This window comes from Mchenga conophoros, linkage group LG3 (genome assembly GCF_057382185.1).
Source record: "Mchenga conophoros isolate Kocher_MC1m ecotype Shallow Benthic linkage group LG3, M_conophoros_male_GT1.1, whole genome shotgun sequence".
Lineage (NCBI taxonomy): Eukaryota > Metazoa > Chordata > Actinopteri > Cichliformes > Cichlidae > Mchenga > Mchenga conophoros.
In genome coordinates this window covers 42,115,714-42,137,404 of record NC_140528.1, presented here as the reverse complement: position 1 = coordinate 42,137,404, position 21,691 = coordinate 42,115,714, and the positions used below count along the sequence as shown (strand labels likewise).

At 38.9% G+C, this 21,691-nt stretch overlaps 3 protein-coding genes across 3 annotated transcripts in view; all 3 read left to right on the top strand.

Moving 5' to 3' along the window:
- The first annotated feature begins 2,663 nt into the window (after positions 1 to 2,663).
- LOC146578746 (zinc finger BED domain-containing protein 4-like) lies at positions 2,664 to 3,984 on the top strand. Its single transcript, XM_085269137.1, has 4 exons — positions 2,664 to 2,732; positions 2,836 to 2,957; positions 3,077 to 3,212; positions 3,291 to 3,984. Exons 1-4 carry the CDS (start codon positions 2,664 to 2,666, stop codon positions 3,489 to 3,491), a joined length of 528 nt encoding a protein of 175 aa, XP_085125263.1. The 3' UTR covers positions 3,492 to 3,984.
- A 5,560-nt stretch (positions 3,985 to 9,544) lies between these two features.
- LOC146578743 (low affinity immunoglobulin gamma Fc region receptor III-like) overlaps positions 9,545 to 21,691 on the top strand; it is a 72,312-nt gene continuing 60,165 nt past the window's right edge. Inside the window, exons 1-5 of the mRNA XM_085268948.1 lie at positions 9,545 to 9,575; positions 10,416 to 10,451; positions 10,575 to 10,838; positions 10,918 to 11,163; positions 11,250 to 11,321. Of these exons, the coding sequence (XP_085125074.1) occupies positions 9,545 to 9,575; positions 10,416 to 10,451; positions 10,575 to 10,838; positions 10,918 to 11,163; positions 11,250 to 11,321 (649 nt within the window). The remainder of the gene's footprint in view (positions 9,576 to 10,415; positions 10,452 to 10,574; positions 10,839 to 10,917; positions 11,164 to 11,249; positions 11,322 to 21,691) is intronic.
- Positions 15,631 to 20,123, top strand: LOC146578745 (uncharacterized). The gene is made up of 8 exons (XM_085268891.1): positions 15,631 to 15,897; positions 16,601 to 16,636; positions 16,749 to 17,012; positions 17,092 to 17,337; positions 17,423 to 17,578; positions 17,693 to 17,778; positions 19,641 to 19,703; positions 19,833 to 20,123. Exons 1-7 carry the CDS (start codon positions 15,696 to 15,698, stop codon positions 19,671 to 19,673), a joined length of 1,023 nt encoding a protein of 340 aa, XP_085125017.1. The 5' UTR covers positions 15,631 to 15,695; the 3' UTR covers positions 19,674 to 19,703; positions 19,833 to 20,123.

Sequence of the window (21,691 nt, the reverse complement as noted above, 5' to 3'; positions counted from 1 at the left end):
CAAAATTGCAAATCAGTTTGTAAAAAGGGTAACCAGCACCTTTATTGCCTTAGGAAACTTGTTCATTTCCACATTGACCAAAAAATTTTAACTTTGTTTTATCGTTCTTTTATTGAGTCTGTTTTATCCTTTTGTTTGGTGGCATGGTTTGGTCAGACCTCTGTCACAGAGAAAAACTCTCTAAATCAGATAGTGAGATGGTCCAGTCGTCTGATAGGTGAACCACAGTCTTGTTTAGCCTCCCTGTACTCTAAGCAGGTACAGAGGATGGCTTTATCAATCCTTAAAAATGGTTCCCATCCTCTAAGGGGTGAATTTCAGCTTCTTCCCTCAGGACGGAGGTTTCTATTTCCGAGATGCAGGACAAAGCGTTATAAAAATAGCTTTGTCCCCGTTGCTGTCACTGAATTAAATAAGAACTGTTTTTGATTCGAAATATTAAAGTATCTGTCACAGTGAGTTTTATATATTTACTAGCTATGTGTGTTTTTAAAGGGATGTCAAATGCTGTCATTTTTCTGTAAAGCAAATTTACCTTGCCTTTAGGTATAAATAAAGTTACCTTACCTTACCTTATCTTACCTTACCTTACCTGATGTTTTCCAGCTGCTGGGAGTCTCCCCCCCCCCTCCAATTGTAGAGTGTTACCAAGACATTTTCTTTGAAGTGTCCCGAAGCTGAGCATGTTGTTTCACGTTGCTCTTGCTCTTGGCGAAGGCGGTCGGACTTTTCTCCGCTCCCTTCCATTGTCTTTCCTGCTTAGCGTCTTGTGTCCTTGTCTAGTCTTGTCTATTTTTTTAACTTTTTTTTAATCTTTCCTTGGAACACTCTCTCACAGTCTGTTCTCAAAAACAAACTGAAAACAGACTGTGCATAGACTGTTTCTTCCCCCCTCCCCTTCCAAACGTCTTTGATGCTTATTCCCTCCCGATGCAGACGGTGGGTCAAAGGGGGCCAGCGCATTGCTGCAGGCCCAGATGCGCTGTCTACACTGACTGTCTCTCACCTTTTACCCATCCCTGTTGCTTGTCATGTGTTTCTATGGTGTATTAAGAGTTTTTCATGTGCTGTGCACAGAAGTGTTTTTTTTTTCTTTTCCCAAACTGATCTCCCTGTTGGAGCTCAGTCTGGGGGGAGGTATTTTTTTCTCCTTATCTTTCCTCATGTGGTGCATATTCCATTGTTATACCTCTCTGATCCGTCTTCCCCATGTGATGTTTTTGTGTAATGTATGTATGGTCGGAGGGTAAGATGGCGCCGCCATTGCGTGCAATATGTCGGCAGCCTTAACATGAAATTTCCCCTTGTGGGACTACTATAGGTATCTTATCTTATCTTATACCTGGTGGACCGGTCTCTAGTCAAAATGCCTGGGCCAATTTTTTGTCCCAGGTCAGCCCTCATACGGACCCAGTACTGGTAATTTTTCTTAAGCGGATGAGGCATTATTTCTGTACCATTCTTTAATTCCAGAGGTTTTTAGGGGTTTTTTTTTGCACTTTTATTTCATAATTCATTAACCGAACAGAGAAGGCATTGTTTAAATATGTTAAATATGTTTCTTTAAGCAAGTTCTTCATAACGGAGCTAAGTGAACAACACTTAAACACATAAACACACAAACACACAAACACATAAACAACATTAGCTAATTGTTATTTACTAGCTAATCTTAAAATGACTGTTCAGTACAGAAATGAAGCCCAACAATCATGTTTTACAGTCCTGTGGTCTCAGCCTCAGAGACTCAACTAATCAAAGTGATGATTAGTAATTAATTACTTTTTTAAAGTAACTTACCCAACACTGAGTGGCACAAACAAATAAACAAAAAACAAAAAGAGAGGTTAGTACGTCCTTAACAATATTTGTCTCTTATGTATAATACATCTGTATATACACTGTCAGAGATACTTGTCTTTGAGTGAAGATTTAAGGTGATAGGAAATATAAATAACTGCAACTTGAATCTTTGACCCAGAGTTATCTTTGACTTTATGACTTTCTGTGTCGTTTCTGGGATGCTTAGGACTCATATTGCACTGCTGGAAATAGTTTATTTTGATGCATATGCTGTTATTTTGCAAATTTGCACTATAATATATTTTTTCGTTTTTCCTGTAGTATATGAAAATTGGTGTATCTCAAAAATAAAACTATGAAAACACTCAAAATAAATTTCCTTTGGTGGGAAACTAGTTTGTGCAACTTTTTTGTATTTACAGTTTTGAGGGATAAGCCTCTTAAATTTCTCTAACTAGAAATATATGTTAAAAAAAAACATATTATTAAAATTTGGGCTATAATGGTTGTATTGATGTATAGCAACTTGAAATGCTCCAAAAAATGGCTCCACAGCATGTAAAAATATAATATAAGCTCTGGCGGACTTGGTTCTATGGTAGGTCTTAAAGGCCTGTGTTGGGTAATCTCCGGGGCGTTTTTGTGAAGCGCGTATCGACGCTTGCTTTCATTACGTATGCAGTGACATTTGAGGCCTCGCGGGCAGTCCGTACCACGTGACTGATTCAGGAACTGGTTTGCCGGTTTGCGTCAGACTCCAAATAAAATCGCAGCAAAACACAGCTGATTCCCCCATCACATTGTGTTGTGGAATTGGATTAGGTACGTGCTACATAGTTACTTGAGCATTTCCTCTCTCGATGGAACCAGCAAGGAAAAGAAAATTTTCCCCGGTCTGGCAACATTTCGATCTCATCTCTCCTAATAAGGTATACACACTGTAATAAATATCACAAATGATAAGCACCATAATATACATAAACGACACCACAGATCTTATAATCGTATTTCTGTCTTTTGGTTTATTAAAAGGTGAAGTGTTTGCTGTGCTCCAAAGAACTTGGATACAGCAACAACACCTCATCTATGCTGAGGCATTGCAGAGCCCTGCATGAGAACAAGGAGACTAACCAAGGTGGACCAAGCTCAGGTGAGTTTTTGTAGGTTTTAAGGATACAGTCATTTGATACATTTATATACCCCATGTCATTCACTTATATTCGGGTTGTAATTACTGATATCTGTAATTTCTTTTTTTTTTTTTTTTATCAAGGGAGAGGAATGATGTGGATGAGGCCTTGCTCAACATGGTGATAGAGGATTCCCAGCCCTTCACTATTGTGGAGGACAGTGGGTTTAGGAAGCTTGTTAAAGCTTTGAACCCTAACTATGTTCTCCCCACAAGGCAGGTGTGTATCTTAAAATATGAAGCATGTTTCCATTTTGCCTTCATTTCCATATTAAGTACTGTACTTTCTTTTGTTTAGGCTTTGAAAGCTATGGTGGACCAAAGATACAAAGAGTCCAAACAAAAAGAAAAACTGGCTGTGGCCAAGGTTTCTGCAGTTAGTTTGACATCTGATATGTGGACCTCCATTAACACAGAGGCTTACCTAGCCGTCACCTGCCATTTCATCACATTACATTACAGTCCAGTAACTTCACCTGTACTTATCTTGTCTGTTTAAAATCTTTATTCCATTAGTATGCTTTTTCAATGCTAATAATTCCAGACTGTTTGCTTCCTCCCAAACAACAGCACCTGCTGCTAATTACTTGTGTGTACCTTAAAAAGCTTCACATAGACACACCATATTGTAAAACACAAAAAGTGACCCATAGCAGCTAGGGGTGCAACAATACTCGTATCGATATTGAACAGTTCGATACAGTGCTTTCGGTTCGGTTCGCATATGTATCGAACAATACAATTTTTTTTATTTATTTTATCAACTTTTCTTCTGACGATGCTGTCTGTGTTGAGCGCTCAGTGGATCTGCATTCAACTACTCCGCCTAGGCTGCACTGTCAAGCGCAGATCCACTGAGCGCAGCGCAAGCTAGCAAGACAGAAGCTAAGCTCGTTGCAACATGACAACTGCCTCAATGCTACCAGAAACTGAACCTCCCCCACCCTCATTCAGATCTGGCGTTTGAACTACTTTGGTTTTCATGTGAAGTATGACCCTGATGGTAAGTGTGTCATGGACAAAAGTAAAACAGTATGTCGGATGTGCCACGCAATGCTCAACTGGTGGGAAATAATAAAACACATGGAAAAAGAGCTCATGTAGTTTTTTTTTTTGACATTTTTGTGTCCATCTTCCAACTCACGCCTTTGTTCTTCATCTGTCTCTGAGTTTAACATTGCACGAAAGGGGAGCTTTCAGCAATAAAAATCCCCTCCTGCAGACTTCATTCTCAACAAATAATAGTCATGCAACTCTTTCACTTTCTTTTTTTATCGAACGTATTCTGGAAAACATTTGAGCTTTGTAAGATTCCACAGTCTTTGTTTTGACTTGTTCCCTTATTGTTATATCTATCTCTGAGTTTTTTCGTGTCACATGCCGGCAACTTTCACACACTATGTGCATCCCTGCTATGAAACTTGTGGTCTTTGTTGCTGTGGCTCCTCCACTTCCACTTTGCAGTTAATCGTGGACTTGGGTAAACTATGATAGTACCACACTCAGATTCAGTGGGGAGCCTATACAGTGGCTTGCAAAAGTATTCGCTCCCCTTGAACTTTCCCACATTTTGTCACATTACAGCCACAAACATGAATCAATTTTATTGTCTATCTATCTCAGAGTTTCCTGTTGACCAAGAGTCAACAGAAAAACAAATATCATAACCAAAACATAAAAAAATGCATCACATTCGAAACCAAAACCACTGCAGAAAGGATCCAACATTAAAAGAAAATAAATAAATAAAATTATATATATATATATATATATATATATATATATATATATATATATATATATTCATTCATATATTTTAAGGTTGGATCGTGACAGTAATTTACTGACTGATGAACAAGCAAAATTAGTGTCCAACACTGTATTACATCTAAAGAAAATGTTATTTTTATGTCATGGCCCCAATTTTTCCTAACAATGTTTATGCTAGAGGAAGTCTGGAACCGTTCTTGAGCGTTGGTAACTTTCACACACTATGTGCATCAGCGTTTCGCAACCCTGCTGTGAAACTTTATGTGGTCTTTGTTGCTGTGGCTCCTACACTTCCTTTTTTTTTTGTTTTTTTTTTGCCTGTCCCGTTTGGTTCTTTTGCCATCAGAATTATTGTCTAAAGGCAAAGAAAGATGCCCAACGGATTTACTTTACCAAATTGACCATCCCAGCCTTGCCGTAATGGTCTATTTAATTCATCTTTTATTGTTTGTTTTATTTATTTATTTTATTTTCACTTGTTAGATACGGGACAGACTTGAATGAGGAAAAGAAAAGGGAGAAAGGAAGAGGGGGGAAAAACAGTGGAAAAGAGGGACGGGGATAAAGGGCAAAAAAACCCAAAAACCAACTAAATAAGCAGACAAAAAAACAAAAAAAACAAAAAAAACCCCAAATAAATACATATATCAATCACCTGGATCACCTGTTGAGAAAGAAAAATAAAACAAGCAGAAGAAAACGAGAGCAATACAATAAACAACATCACAATGATATATGGGAATATAACAGTAAAATACTAAATATTAAACATTATTGTGCAGCACGTAAGATCGACAGCGCACAGTGTGCTTTGAGGTAGGAGCCAAAAAGGGTGTAGTTTGTGTGTGTGAGCACCCGTGTGTACACCTGTGAGCATGAGTGCGCTTGTTTTTAAAAGGTTCCTTCATGTAATGATCTGCTAGAGGGTGTGGGGGGGGCACTGCCCCGTCCTCCAGGGCATGAAGCAGGTATGGAGGAGATCAAGACTCCAGACATCCAGAGGCCCTCAGAACACAAGAGACCAAGGAAGACCAACAGAGGGGCAGCTGCGCCACTGTCCCAGAAAGAGCTGAGGAGAGTCCCAGATGAGGGCTCACTCAGCAGCCACGGAGCAGAAGCCAGGGGGGGTTGCAGTGACGTGCCCGTGAGCTCTGCCGGCAGCCAGCTGCGCCAGAGTGACCAAGCCAACACTGTATTACATCTAAAGAAAATGTTATTTTTATGTCATGGCTCCAACAATGTTTATGCTAGAGGAAGTCTGGAACCGTTCTTGAGCGTTGGCAACTTTCACACACTATGTGCATCAGCGTTTCGCAACCCTGCTGTGAAACTTTATGTGGTCTTTGTTGCTGTGGCTCCTCCACTTCCACTTTGCAGTTAATCATGGACTTGGGTAAACTGTGAAAGTACCACACTCAGATTCAGTGAGGAGCCTCTAGATATGGTCACTTAGAATTGCTGCTTCATGCTTTCTGGTGGTTTCCAGCTGCTGGGAGTCCCCCCTCCAATCGTAGAGTGTCACCAGTGGCGTGTCCAGCGGGGTGGGGGGGCACAGGCCACCCCCAGGCCAATATTACTTAAATGTCCCGGTAAGTAATATTAAGTTTGTTGAGTTTAGTAAACTTCGGTGAAATTAGAATACCAAGGAAAAAATAACACTTGAAGAATTATTGCAGCCGTCGAATATTTCAGACAGTATGCTGAGGGGAGCTAACATAAGAGTTATGAGTTATAAGATATACAGTGGGGCAAAAAAGTATTTAGTCAATTCAATTCAATTCTTTATTTATTTGTCACATGTAGTTATAGCTGGTACAACATACAGTGAAATGTTTTTTCTGGCTAAAAAAGTACTCCCCCCGACTGTGCAAACATGCTAAAAAGGATTTTACATAAGCTAAGAAAAAAAGGAAAAGAAACAAAAGTTAAAAGTAAAAAAAATATATAAAAAAACAATGTAAAAGTCCATATGTTTGTGCTTATAAATATATATCCATGACGTGCAAGATATTGCACTGTAATGATTTGAATGAGAAGACTATAAAAATATACATATTTACATAGTACAGATGTATATAATAAGGTACGGATAAGGTTCAGAGAAGAAAGATAAAGTGCAAATTATGTACTGTGTGTGAGATTGTCCATCATGTTGTCCGGTTTGTGTTTTGGTTGAGGAGTCTCACAGTTTGTGGGTAAAAACTCCTCCTGAACCTTTCTGTTCTTGTTTTCAGGCTACAGAGGCGCTTCCCTGACCTCAGTGGCCTGAACAGTTTGTGGGCGGGATGGCTAGAATCCCTAATGATCCTGATGGCCCTGGATCTGCACCTTTCAGCATAGATGTCCTGCAGTGCTGGTAGAGATGTTCCCATAGTGCGTTCAGCTGTGCGCACAGTCAGCCACCGATTGTGCAAGTTCCCCCACTTAAAATGATGACAGAGGTCAGTAATTTGCACCAGAGATACACTTCAACTGTGAGAGACAGAATGTGAAAAAAAAATCCATGAATCCACATGGTAGGATTTGTAAAGAATTTATTCGTAAATCAGGGTGGAAAATAAGTATTTTTTATAAACTAGCAGATAAACAACAGCAGCACGTTTAAGCTTGATCAGCTGTTGTTAGAATTTATTTAATATTAATTTCTAGTATCAGCTGATGTTTGCTGGAGCCACAGCTGTAAAGCTGCTGGTCATGATGTCGGTTTGGATATGTGATGAGAGGGAAACATGAAGATGAAACCAGGAGATGTCCTTACTGAATCATCAGAGCTGAACAGGTGATGGAGAAACAGGTTTACCTTTTAGGTGACATGAATGAGTTGAAGGGAAGTTATGAACGGTTTCTGAGAGACAAATAACACCAGGATCCTTTTTTTTTGTAGCTGACAGCTGGTAACTGTGCAGGGGCGGATCTAGCAAAGTTTTGCCAGGGGGCATTAACAGGGAAAGAAAGGCAGAAAGAAATATTAGCTTTTATTAAATAATTATCTGAATCTTACAACCAAAGTTTTTATCTGACGTAAAATGTATAGAAATCATACATATACCAACAAGACTGTACATCACTGTCACAACAGCATTTGTTTTCATTCAAAGTCTTTATGACTTTAATACCTGGTGGGCCGGTCTGTAGTCAAAATGCCCGATTTTCTGTCCCAGTCCAGCCCTGCAGGTTAATACTGGCAGTGTCACCATGCCAGCTGACTGTATTTCATCATCAGCCAGTGTTGTTCTTTATCAATATTACCAAAGTGTCACGGACCCGGTTCCGGGGACTTGGGGTCCGTGAGAAGTGTGGACCTTTAGTGTTACTATTGCTGTTATTGTTATTGTTATTGGTGTTATTGTATTGGATGTATTTTTGCTGCACTGTGCTCTTGTGTTCCATGCTGGTGTGTGTCTGCGGGTGTGGCTGAAGGATGAAGGACAGTCACCTGCAGGCCTGATGGGCGTGGCCCTGCCGGTCATGCCTAGGTTCTCACACACCTGCTTCTGATCAGGCTCGTCGGGGGAGCTACTTAACAGAGCGATGGAGCTTCCTCTGGCGCAGGATTGTTGAGTTAGACTTCATGGCAGTGTTTATAGTCCTGGTCAGTGTATGCCTGCTGGAGTTGGTGCCATAATGGCTGTGTCTGTCGTTTTTCCTCAGGAGGACAGCGGAACACAGGACTGCAAGACACACGGGGTGTGCGAAGGCACAGGGCAGAGAGCAAGAGATACCAGCACTTAGGAGAAGACACGTCACGGGAGTCGAGGGAGCACTTTGGAGATTTATTGTGTGGTGTACATTTACCTCACTGTAAATAAACCCACTGCTCATTCCACTAAGTCCAGCGTTTGGGTCCTTTCTCCAACATCCCCTCACGGTCTGCCAGTCAGACCGTGACACAAAGTTTACCATAAGGCAGCATAGAAAGTATTTACTTGCTTTCAGGTTTTATTCAAATGTTAGTCTTTTCAGTTGTTTCCCCACTTTTTTTCCTGTTTCAAAATCAAACACCAGTTTGTGAGAAGATTATCTTCTTTTTTTAATAGGCAGATAAAGTTTTACATTGGAACTGGCTAATTTGTCAATTGTTTGTTACAAATGTTCGTATTTTAATATTAAAAAATGTTTTTGCCCAAAACATATGTGCACTATATGTCAGTAAAAATACTATGCAAATATTGCTGTCCTTGAATGCTGAGTAAACACTGACACTGATTGCATCTCTTGTACTTTATCAACGCAGTATCTAAAAACTTTGCACCGTAGTGGTTAAAATCTCATTCTAATAAGAGTTAAAAGCGCATTCAGTTATTAGGTTTATAGGATTATTGAATTATGGTTAACAGTTGGTAGAATTTTTTTTAAACATTATCTGCCAATTACATCTGCCACCCTTCTCCAAATCTGTGCCCCTACCTGGCCCCCCAACAAAAAATTTCTAGACACGCCACTGAGTGTCACCAAGAGATTTTCGTTAACATGTCCTGAAGAAAGCTGCACATGTTGTTTCATGCTTCATTTGACACAAAGTGACTAAAACACAGTGAAGAAAATCCAGATTTCCATACATCCTGAAGAACACGTTATTCACATCTCTTTTGGTGCATGACTGCTAGAGATCATTTGATTTTAAAATGTTGGTTTTGTTATGAAAACGTGTTTGCACAGGTAGTTTCAAGATTTTTTTTAAACAAAAAAAAAGCCCAAAAGAAATAGCAGGAGTGCACAGAGAAAGAGGGCGGGGATTCATTTTCTATAAATGTAAAACACGTCACATCACTGAGAGGAACGATGGAGGAAACATCTCTGCAATGTCTGCTCAGTAAGTAAAAACCTCTTAAGGTTACCTAAAGTTTATTTTACAGAATTTTTGAATGTTGATTGATGACAGATGAAAGAAAATGACATAAGCAACAAGTGAAACAGTATTTCAAGAAAGTTTAAAACACAAAGAAGACACATTTCAGCTGTGAAGAGGAAGTTTGAGCATCTTACAGAAAAATAGGATGTGAAAAACTGAATTTAGCAGTTTAGTGATTTTAAAAACAGAACTGTACTGTGGATATACATTTTACTGATACTCGGCTGTCTTTTACTCAATGCATACAAAAGGTCTAAAGCATGAAAACAAAGTAGAACGATATTAACAAAAATGAATTATATTCATTTAACAATAATAAAAAAATTCCTACATCCTCAGATGAAGATCAAGACTGCTTGTTTCTGCTCAGGAGCAGAAACATTAAAATGTCTACATTCAACATAAGCAGCATTCATTAACAAAACATAAAAATCTAAATAATAATCTGTACCACAAAGGTAGATGTTAGACTACAATGACTCGACTGATCTCTGACACATTGTTATAGAAGTACTTTAATTTAAAGACTTTTATGTTGAGTTAATTTTTATCAGTGTTCTGTTTTTTAGGTCTATGGATGTGATTCTTGTCTGACTGCAGTCATGACATTTGACAAGTTTCACATTTTGACATGAAGCATAAATCAGACTTTAAAGGAGCATTTTAATCAACACAACAGAATCTCTTCTCTTTATTGGACACAGCAGTACAGGAGATAATATTACTTATCACTTGATTGATTGACTGATTGATGAAGAATTGATGTGTTTGTGAAAACTCAAACCAACCTTTCCTCTTTAGTTCTGATCTCACTGCTGAGCTGCACAACAAACCAAGGTCAGTAACCTTCTTCTGTCACAGTTTAAACCTGATAAATGTTCATTGATATGACCTGATTGGGTTCATGTTTCACAATGTAAATTCTAACAGATCATCAGTTTTTCATTTTAACCCTCACAGCTCGTCTGACTGTGAGTCCCAGCAGCTCTCAGTTCTTTGAAGATGACTTTGTGTCTCTGAGCTGTGAGGAGGACGACAGCTCTGCTGGATGGACTCTGAAGAGAAACACAAGCAGACGGCAGAGGACTCAGTGTGGAGATGGATGGGGAAGATGGTCTGGTTCTTCTTGTACCATCAGCTTCATCATCTCATTGGAAAGTGGAGTTTACTGGTGTGAGTCCAGAGAGGGTCCCATCAGCAACATGGTTAACCTGACAGTCACTGGTAAGCTGAGTGTGTGGAGTTAGTGTTGATGAAGCTGTGTGTAAATGGATGAAATGCTGTAGTTTGTCTCTGTGTTGAGGTGGATCAGTGATCCTGCAGAGTCCTGTCCTCCCTGTGATGGAGGGAGATGACGTCACTCTGCTCTGTAAAACAAAGACCACTCCCTCCAACCTCCCAGCTGCTTTCTATAAAGATGGCTCCCTCATCAGGAAGCAGCCTACAGGTCACATGACCATCCAGCATGTTTCCAGGTCTGATGAAGGCCTCTACAAGTGTGACATCAGCGGTCATGGAGAGTCTCCATCCAGCTGGATCACTGTCACAGGTGACACACTCACCTGTCTGTGTTTCTGCAGCTTTCAACATTCACAATGTGACGACAACTTAATGACTGTGTTTGCTTTATTTTAGGGGAACACACCACCACACCTCCACCTACATCCACACCTCCACCTACATCCACCTCTCCTCCTGATTTCTCCTGTGTCCCTCTATCACTCTTTTCTCTTGTCCTCACTGTGTCAGTTATTAGTTCAGTCTGTGTTCTGGTTCTTCTGGTGTTACTGGTTCTGCTGGTGAGACAACAAGTTCAAAGGAAATCTGAAAGTGAGTCTGAGCCGTTTCTCTTTCAGGTTTAGTTTCTCAGAGTAAAGTTTTGTAAATTATTTTAACGTCATATTCACAAATTATTTAAACAGTTTCCTGCTGTGATTATGAAACAGTGAAATTACTTTGGTGTTCATTCTGGTTTCTTTTATCTGACAGGGGAGGAGTTGGAGATGATGACATCACGTACAGCAAAGGCTCAAGTCATCAACAACAGCCAATCAGAGGAAGCAGAGGTAGTATTTAATGTGCTGTGTGTTGAGGGTTCATGTTGATATTCAAAGGAAATATAAAAAATGGTTAAATGAACTCTGTGAACTCACTAATTAATTCATTTTGACAGTTTATGATCCAGCGCAACATAAATCGGATGCCGAATTCCCACTTTAAGAGCTTTTTACCATGAAAATACACACACACAGATCATCTTACTTCCAGTTTCACTGGTTTATTTTTTATTCTTTACACGATGAAGATTATTTGAGTTTGTCCACCCTCAGTTTCTTCCTTTTAAATCCAACCTCTCTTCATCTCCTGTTCTGGTTTTTCTGAGTGAAGAAACAGTCCTAGGTCAGGGACCCAGTGTTTTCTGTTTGTATTGTTATTCCTTGATTTCATGTGTCATTGTCAGTGTTGGGGAGTAACGGAATACATGTACCTCCGTTACGTATTTAAAAAACAAAATATGAGTAACTGTATTCCGTTACAGTTACCGTTTAAAAAGGTGGTATTCAGAATACAGTTACTTTGTTGAAATAAATGGATTACACTGCGGTACTTTCCTGTTTCATATTGTCGCGGGTCATGACTGTTTGGGTTTGTTTGACAGCTACGTTCTGTTATTCCAGGCGGCAGCGTTACGGTTGCCATGGTTACAGGGCGACGCTCTCTCGCTCTCTGCGACTGTGTGTTTCCTGGGTGAGAGAGCGCCTTTCCGTTGTTGTTGTTGTTGTGCTAAGCTAACAGGCAGAATGCTACAAGCATAGCTCTAAAGAATGTAGCATCATGGGCAGTGTAGTCCGTGTTGCAGGGAGAATGGACTGCCATACACGTTATGTGTCTGTGAGCGCGAGGAGGGAGAGAGAACAGGGGGAGTGGAAAGGTACGAGTTGTCATCGAGGAAAAACGGGAGCTGGAAGCATGTAAATATAATAATAACCACTGCAGCCAAGAAGAGAGCCTGACGAGCCCAGCTGTAAGTAAGCTATTAAGACTCGACTGTACACTGTGTTCGTGTTTTCCTCCGAAAACAATAAGTTCTGTTGGAGCAGCCTTTCAACGCCTCTCTCTGTCTCTCGCAAGAAAAGTTGACCCAGACAACAAAGTAAAGCTAGTTTTCGGCTACGAGCCGACAGGGACCCCGCCGTATTAGTCAGAGGTCCCTTTACTACAGTTCGGAGTCGCGGACCTTCAGTAATAGTAATAAATCACACAGCAATAGTACATTCACGTTGTTGTAAAAAGCATGATAATATATTAAGTAATCCAAAGTATTCAGAATACGTTACTGTCATTGAGTAACGTAACGGAATACGTTACAGAATACATTTTGGGGCATGTATTCTGTATTCTGTAATGGAATACATTTTAAAGGTAACCTTCCCAACACTGGTCATTGTGAGTCTCTTGGTTTTGGTTTCTGTCTTAAGTATTCCTAGCTCCTTAGTTTTTACTGAGTTCTAGTTCTTAGGTTTTGGTTCCATGTGTGTACATTGTTGTGTGAGTTCTTGTGCCGTGTTTACCCTCGTGCCGTTATGTTTATCTGCCCCCAGCTCCTCTGTGCACTAGTCTTAATAGTCAGTGTGCTCAGTTTTGCATCCTCCTTTCTTACCATGTGTTATTATCCTCAGCTGTGTCTCCCTGCTTCTCCCTCTTTGCCCTGTTGACCTTCTGTATTTATTGTCTGTGCCTGCCTCTGTGCTTTGCCGCATCGTTAACATTCATGCCCTCAGACCTGCCTGTGTGTTTTGGTTCTTGCTCAGTTTCTAGCCCTCCTATTTTGTTCTGTTTTTGAGTGATGCCTGCAGTAAAGCAGTGGTCCTTGCGTTTAAGTTCTGCTTCCAGGAGTCTGCATGTTGGGTCCTTTTCCTGCCTCCCTGCACACGGTCATAACACTTTCATTTCTCTCCTTGTCAAAACCTTTAGCTACAACACACTGTGAGACAAACTGTTTGTGTGTTTGATGATCTTTGAGCGTTGAACGTTTGTTGAAACGTTACATTTGAAAGAACTTGTCATTTAAAAAATCCTACTCCCTTTATGCTCACACCTCTTCAGTCACTTCAGCCAGATGCTGAAATATCAACCACAACTTAAGGGCAGTTTGGTACAGATTATTATTTTGATTTTGAATTTTATGTATTAATAATGAAGGGTGCTGATGTTGTCTGTAAACATTTCATTTATCTGCATCCTCACCAACATCAGCTACTTCCTCCTGTTGTTTTCTATGAGCTGACACATGAAGCTAAACTGGGATCTCTCATCACAGTGCTGATGATAGTGTGTTTCAAAGTGTGGGGCTGTTTTGTAGCTTGTGGTAAAATTAGTGGGGGTTTTTTCTTCTCCTACTGTTAATAACCAGTGACCAAATACAACCAGAGGGTGATTTTCCAAAGTAGAAAAAAGATGATCACATCATCTTTGTGCTACATGAGGAACAATAACTCTGTTCTTTTAACATACATCCTGTACACTAACAGTGCATTTAGAAGTTGTGGTATTTGCAGTGATGTCCTCTGTGTGTGTTTTAATGAAACTGAGTTTGTGTCTGTAAGATGTCAGATACATAAACTTCTCTTTAACATAAAGATTTGATTTTATTCTTCTTCAGACTTTAACTGTGATGCTCTGATACTTTCACTAACATTCTCCTGTTGTGTTCATTTACTTTACATAAACATGAGTTTACAGAGCTGCTTATTCTTCTTATGTTGAACTGTGTGTGTTTGTGTTCAGACTTTAAACCAGAGCCAGACGTCGTCTACTCCTCACTGAAGTCGTCCACCAGTCCAACCACCGATGTCCAGCTGCTGGTCTCTAACTGGTCCACACAGCCACACAATGTTGATTTGCATATATTCTCTAGTGCCTTCTCATTAAAATATACACTCTAAGTGTTTGTATGAGTGTATATAGTATAACTAAAATATGAATGTCATCTGTACAGCGTTGTCCTGCCTTCTCTGCAGCATCAATAAACTTTGCTGTCACATGTTGTTCCTGTCGTGTGGTTCTGTGGGTTTCAGAAGTATTGCTGATGGCAAAATGTGAGTTGTGTTTCTAACTGATACACACCTTTATTCAGAGCAGATAAGAAAGAACAGACACACAATTTAACCTCAACCACAGATTAAAAACAGCAGGAACATCTTTCAGTGGCTGAAATAACTCCGAACAAATTGTTTGTCTGAAGAGTTGAGTATCAATTTGTGTAAAGTTAGTCAAATTGGTAAGATTTTACTTCACCAAGACTAATGTTGAATTAGTTTTAACCCTAAACAGGCACTTTTTCTGTTCACAGCTTTTCTATTTGGGGTTTCTAATGAATGTTAATCAAATCAAAACCTCAACACTAGATTAAATTTAAATCAGTTTGCTGCCTTCATGTACAGTCTGAGGGATTTACTCATGTGTAAAATTGCTGAAACTGTCTCCTCACTCTGTGAGTCACATCTGTTTGTGCTTAAGTGCCCACTAGTGAAAAGTTGCTTGGCATGACATTATTCTTTACACATGGCTGCGTGCTGGACTGGTCGCTGAGATATTATATGAAAACAATAAAATATAAATATCCAGTCTATATTCCCAACCTTCCAGTTGCTCTCTGGTCTAGAGTCACAGTAAATTTTCCATAGAGTCAGATGAGGCAGAGACGCAGGAGCTGATGTGCAGTCAAAGCTGTCTCTGAGCAGCTTCCAGTATATTTTTGTACGAGTGTAGATTACTAGGAAGGTGAGATAGAAATGCAGAGGGATAAACAGCACAACACAGCTGACAAACAAAGAAAAATAATAATACCAAAAAAAAGAGAAAATCCACATTTCAATATTTCTTTGACATTTACCGACGAAACATGAATATGTAATTTACATGTCCTTTCCTCTGTGACCGCTAGAGGTCGCTTAATTTCAAAACGTATGGTTCGGTCATGAAAACGTGCTGGAGCAGCTGGCTGAGAGGTTTTTCTTCTTCTTTTTTCTTTTAAGGAGGACAGTCTGGTTTTATAAAGTATTTTCACTGTCTTGTTATATGATTAAAAAATATTTTCTGTTTTTGTTTTTTCCACCCACCTACATCAGAAAAGGTAAAAAAAAAAAGGTGGGAGGTCGGTGGGGGGCACACAGAGCAAGAGGGAAGGGATTATTTTTCTCGTGTCTTCAGACTGTAAATGAAAAACACATCACATCACTGAGAGGAACAATGAAAGAAACTTCTCTGTGCTGTTTGCTCAGTAAGTAAAAGACGTCTTTAAATTGTTAAATTGTTTAATTTTTGTTTAAATTATTTAAATTGTACTTGTTTCTTTATCTTTCATTATTTTTATCCTTTACCTTTTTTTTTATTTCATCTTGCTCTTTTAACCCTTGCCTAACTTTGTATTTGTATATGGACAGCAAAGAAAGAATTTCATTGCACAGAGAAATGATCTGTCGAAATGGCAATTAACGCTTTGAATATTGGATCTTGAAATTTTTTATAACGGGTGAAAAAAAATGACAAACAAGAAAGTGAAAGCAGCATTTAAGCTGTGAAGAGCACGTTTAGCCGTCTTAACACAAATGAACAATTTGTGGAAAAACTGAATTTAGCAATTTAGTGTTTTTTTTTAAAAAACTGCACAGTGAACACACATTTAATAATATACATGCTGTCTTTTAGTGCATACAAAAAGGCTACAGCATGAAAACAAAGTAGAACAATGCAAAAACTGAAAATCTTTCCTGCTTAATAATAAACCAAAAATTCCTCTCTCCCCAGATTAAGATACAAAAGTTTCACATTTTGACATGAAGCATAAACCCAATAGCACAGAATCTCTTCTCTTTATTGGACACAGCAGTACAGGAGATAATATTACTTATCACTTGATTGATTGACTGATTGATGAAGAATTGATGTGTTTGTGAAAACTCAAACCAACCTTTCCTCTTTAGTTCTGATCTCACTGCTGAGCTGCACAACAAACCAAGGTCAGTAACCTTCTTCTGTCACAGTTTAAACCTGAAAAAATGTTCATTGATATGACCTGATTGGGTTCATGTTTCACAACAGATCATCAGTTTTTCATTGTAACCCTCACAGCTCGTCTGACTGTGAGTCCCAGCAGCTCTCAGTTCTTTGAAGATGACTTTGTGTCTCTGAGCTGTGAGGAGGACGACAGCTCTGCTGGATGGACTCTGAGGAGAAACACAAGCAAACAACAGAGGACTCAGTGTGGAGATGGGTGGGGAAAACCAGCTGGTTCTTCATGCAGCATCAGCTACATTTTTACAGTTGACAGTGGAGTTTACTGGTGTGAGTCCAGAGAGGGTCCCATCAGTAACATGGTTAACCTGACAGTCACTGGTAAGCTGAGTGTGTGGAGTTAGTGTTGATGAAGCTGTGTGTAAATGGATGAAATGCTGTAGTTTGTCTCTGTGTTGAGGTGGATCAGTGATCCTGCAGAGTCCTGTCCTCCCTGTGATGGAGGGAGATGACGTCACTCTGCTCTGTAAAACAAAGACCACTCCCTCCAACCTCACAGCTGCTTTCTTCAAAGATGGCGTCTTCATCGGAAAAGAGCCTACAGGTCACATGACCATCCAGCATGTTTCCAGGTCTGATGAAGGCCTCTACAAGTGTGACATCAGCGGTCATGGAGAGTCTCCATCCAGCTGGATCACTGTGACAGGTGACACACTCACCTGTCTGTGTTTCTGCAGGTTCAACATTCACAATGTGACGACAACTTAATGACTGTGTTTGCTTTGTTTTAGACAAACACACCACCACACCTCCTCCTACATGCACTTCTCCTCCATCACTGTCCTCCACTGCTCTCTCTGTGCTGTCATTTCTTAAATCGATCTGTGGGTTCTTACTGGTGTTACTGGTTCTGTTAGGGAGACCATGTGTTCACAGGAAAACTGAAGGTGAGACTCAGACTTTGTTTTTCACAGTAAATTATTCTGAAATGATATTCACTAATATGTTTCTCACAGTATGACACAATAAATCATTTCACTTTTCATTCTGGCTCATTTCAGCTGATGGGGGAGACGTTGGAGATGACATCACGTACGGTGACAGAAAATCTCAAGTCATCAACAAAAGCCAATCAGAAGAAGCAGAGGTAGTGTTTAATATGCTGTGTGTTCATATTTATATTGAAAGAAAAGATAAAACTCTGTGAACTCACTGAGCTTAAACTAATGTGTTAAACACAATTAAAATTCCTTAAATATTCCTTGTATTATATGTATTTTCTACATTTATATGTACATTTCCAATTTCTTCGTCTCGATTTTAAAGTGACGTCAGTTTTTTATTTTTATTTTTCAACCTCTTGTTTGGGGTCTTCTAGTCACGTTGCTGTGCATGAGTCACACAACTTTACGAATACAATAACTTATGTACAAAAAATCTCATACAAGTTCAAACATTGGTGACTTTGATCTCTGATTCAGATGCAAAGCTTTCTGAAAAGCTTTTTAATGCAAAAACTCAAAGAGGTCATGTAGGATTTCTTAATGCCATAGCTGTATTTACTCAGGAAGGAAATCACATAGGCCTCTCATACTGATAGATTAGATGCATCGACTGATAATCACAGACACTCTGGAATTTGGCAACTTCAACACAATTCATACATATTTTATTATAAACGTTTCTGAGTGTTGCATTATAATATGTAGCTACACTAGCACCACTGTTTCAGTCTTTGACAAAGTTTTCATTCATTTTCATTTCAACATTAAAGTCTTAAATATCTTTAAACCTGGTAAACATTGACCTGGTAGTCTTGTCTTCTAGGACTTGTGCTCACCAGTGTTTTTGGTCCACCTAAAGCCAGAAGAGATGAAGAGGCCAACAGAGAGCAGAGAGCCTGAGAAAGCTGGAAGTTGTGAGACAGGAGACAGAAAAGGAGTTTTATGCTGATTTGTTTTTAGCCGGCAGAACAGAGTTGTATGTTGTGAGTTTGTAGCTGACGTTAATGAGTGTTTTTCTCTGCATGTTGGGCTGTGTGTTTTTCAGCCTGTGGTTAGTCTGTAAACAGAAACTAACAGCTCTGTGGTCGTCATGTTTCCTCTGTCAGATAAAAATACTTCATCTGCTCAGGTTGTCATGCAGGACTGTTAGTGTGCAAACAGAATCAAACTTAGATCAGTTCTGCTCACATGCTGATATGGTTTGAATCATTTTATAGTTTACTTATCGTCCTGCCCCAGTGTGAGATCCCTGGTTAATGAGCTGTTCTTTGTTCCACATGTAAAACATTATATATCTATTTATGACTAAATCTGTTTTATGCTTGTGATAGAACAGCTGAAGAAGATGGAGCGAGTTTATGATAGAGCACAGCATCTCACTTAGAGTTGTTATGCGTGTGATCAGGATGTATTTGTACAGGAAAAACATGATGAATTGCTTAACAGGAAAACAGTGCATCATGTACCAAGCTGAATGCAAAAACTTCGTCATGACTGGATGATGAATATTTGTATAAAACATGAAAACAGAACTCTTTATTCTATTTTTGATCAATTAAAAGACAACATTAACAACTAACAACTAACATTAGAACTCTGCATGAAAATCGTATTTGAAGTAACATTTAAATGAACTGCACCGAAGCATCTCAAACTATCCTAAGATCACAGCAGCTCCTCCTGCTGTTTCCACTGAGCTGAAAAATGATGACAAACAAGGATCTCTCCTCACTGTGTTAAACATGATGTACAGTATATACAGTGTGACAAAGTGTGGGTCTGTTTTGTACCTTCTGATAAAATGTGTTTTTTCTTCTCATATTGTTTAAAATCAATGAACAAATATAACGAGTGTGGTCTTATCCACACAAAAAAGAACTGGTGAAATGTTTAGGAAATATTTTCATTGTATAAGAAGCAGTGATAAGTTGTTGTCTTTTTTTAAAACACTTTTATAACTTGTAGCATTTGCAATGATTTCCTCTGTGTGTGTTTCATTGTACAGAGAGTGATCCTGTTCCCGTCCACTCAGCCCTGAGAACTGAAGACATCATTTATGGACAAACAGGTACAGCTGCTCTTTATTCACTTTCAGAATATCACTGGTATCATGTTATGAATTGTAACTGTTACATTCTACAGTAATGCTTTACTGTCATCGAGAGTTTTGCGATCTGACTAAATGTTTACTGTGCAGGACAGAAGAAAAGAAAAGAAGAAAAGAGATGTATTTTGTACATTTGTGTCATCATAATATATATTGAAATGATCTCATGAGAAATGTGTCCAAACCCTTTCACTGGTATGTCAGGTCTGATTTTAAAATGTTACATAAGTCGAAGTACAAAAGTATAGGATCAGCAGAATTTGCCCCAAGAATGAAAGTAAAACTAGAGCTTATGACTTATATCTTTTTATCTGACTTTATTACATTACTGTTCCTTGTATTCATGTCCACAACAGTCTGTCCACACTTTAGGAGACAAAAAAAAACCCATGCCATAGTTGTATTTACTCAGGAAGATATCATATAGACTTCTGGTACTGATAGATTAGCTGCATCTCTTACAATCTGGAATTTGGCAACTTTGACATAATTCATGCATTTTTTACTTTGCAATATGTAGCTGTCCTAGCAGCACTGTTTCTGTCTTTGACAAAATAACATTCAAAACTTTTTCCCAGTTCACAATCAGTGATTGTTCATAATAATCACTCTTCTTCTGTAACGGGACAGACTTTTTATCGATTTCATTTCAACATTAAAGTCTGAAATATCTTTAAACCTGGTAAACATTGACCTGGTAGTCTTGTCTTCTAGGACTTGTTCTCACCAGTGTTTTTGGTCCACCTAAAGCCAGAAGAGATGAAGAGGCCAACAGAGAGCAGAGAGCCTGAGAAAGTAAAGGGTGTGATACAGGAGAGAGAAGAGCCGTGTTATGCTCAGGCCACTTTTGGCTGACATAACAGAGTTGTATGTTCTGAGTTTGTAGGTGATGTTAATGAATGCTGTTCTTTGCATGGGTTTTTCAGCCTGTGGTTAGTCTGTAAACAGAAACTAACAGCTCTGTGGTCGTCATGTTTCCTCTGTCAGATAAAAATACTTCATCAGCTCAGGTTGTCATGCAGGACTGTTAGTGTGCAAACAGAATCAAACTTAGATCAGTTCTGCTCACATATATATCACAATTTTGTATTTCACTGGTATGATTTGAATCATTTTATAGTTTGCATAACATCCTGTTCCGGTCAGTGTGTGAGGACGCTGGTTAATGAGCTGTTCTTTGTTCCACACATACAAACATTATATTTGCATTTATGACTAAATCTGTTTTATGCTTGTGATAGAACAGCTGAAGAAGATCATCAGAGCTTATGATAGGCCACAGCATCTCACTTTGAGTTGTTGTTATGCCTGTCATCAGGATGTATTTATGCACGGCAGATGTCATGAACCAACCTCAATGCAGTAAATTTGTCATCACTGGATGATGAACATTTGTATAAAACATAAAAACAGAACTCTTTATTCTACTTTTTATCAAGTAAAAGACAAGATGACATTAGAACTCTGCATGAAAATAAGACTTTAAGTAAAATGTAAATGAACCACACCTCAGCACCTCAAACTGTCCTAAAACCACAGCAGCTCCCCTGCTGTTTCCACTGAGCTGATAAATGGAGACAAACAGCAAACTCTCATCACAGTGCTGACCATAATGCACAGTGTGACAAAGTGTGAGTCTGTACCTTGTGATAAAATATGTTTTTCCTTCTCATATGGTTGAAAATCTGTGCACAAATATAACAAGTCATATCATTGATATTATATTCTGAATTATAACTACAGTAATGCTTTACTGATTTAAAGATTTTGGCAATAAGGCTTCATGTTTACTGTGTAGAAAAAAAACATTTTTATAATACTTAATACTGAAACTTATTCAAATTCCCCAAAAGTTTCAGTTTAATTTAAATTGAACTCACATAAATGAAGCTTTACTTTAAAAAAGTAATAAATTACTAATTACTTAATCAATATTGTATTTAAAATAC

Coding starts and splice junctions, on each gene's coding strand:
- LOC146578745 (XM_085268891.1), top strand. CDS start 15,696: ATGATTAAAAAATATTTTCTGTTTTTGTTTTTTCCACCCACCTACATC. Junction 15,898..16,600: donor TTCTCTGTGCTGTTTGCTCA/GTAAGTAAAAGA, acceptor TTTCCTCTTTAG/TTCTGATCTCACTGCTGAGC. Junction 17,338..17,422: donor CAGCTGGATCACTGTGACAG/GTGACACACTCA, acceptor GCTTTGTTTTAG/ACAAACACACCACCACACCT.
- LOC146578746 (XM_085269137.1), top strand. CDS start 2,664: ATGGAACCAGCAAGGAAAAGAAAATTTTCCCCGGTCTGGCAACATTTC. Junction 2,733..2,835: donor ATCTCATCTCTCCTAATAAG/GTATACACACTG, acceptor GTTTATTAAAAG/GTGAAGTGTTTGCTGTGCTC. Junction 3,213..3,290: donor ATGTTCTCCCCACAAGGCAG/GTGTGTATCTTA, acceptor TCTTTTGTTTAG/GCTTTGAAAGCTATGGTGGA.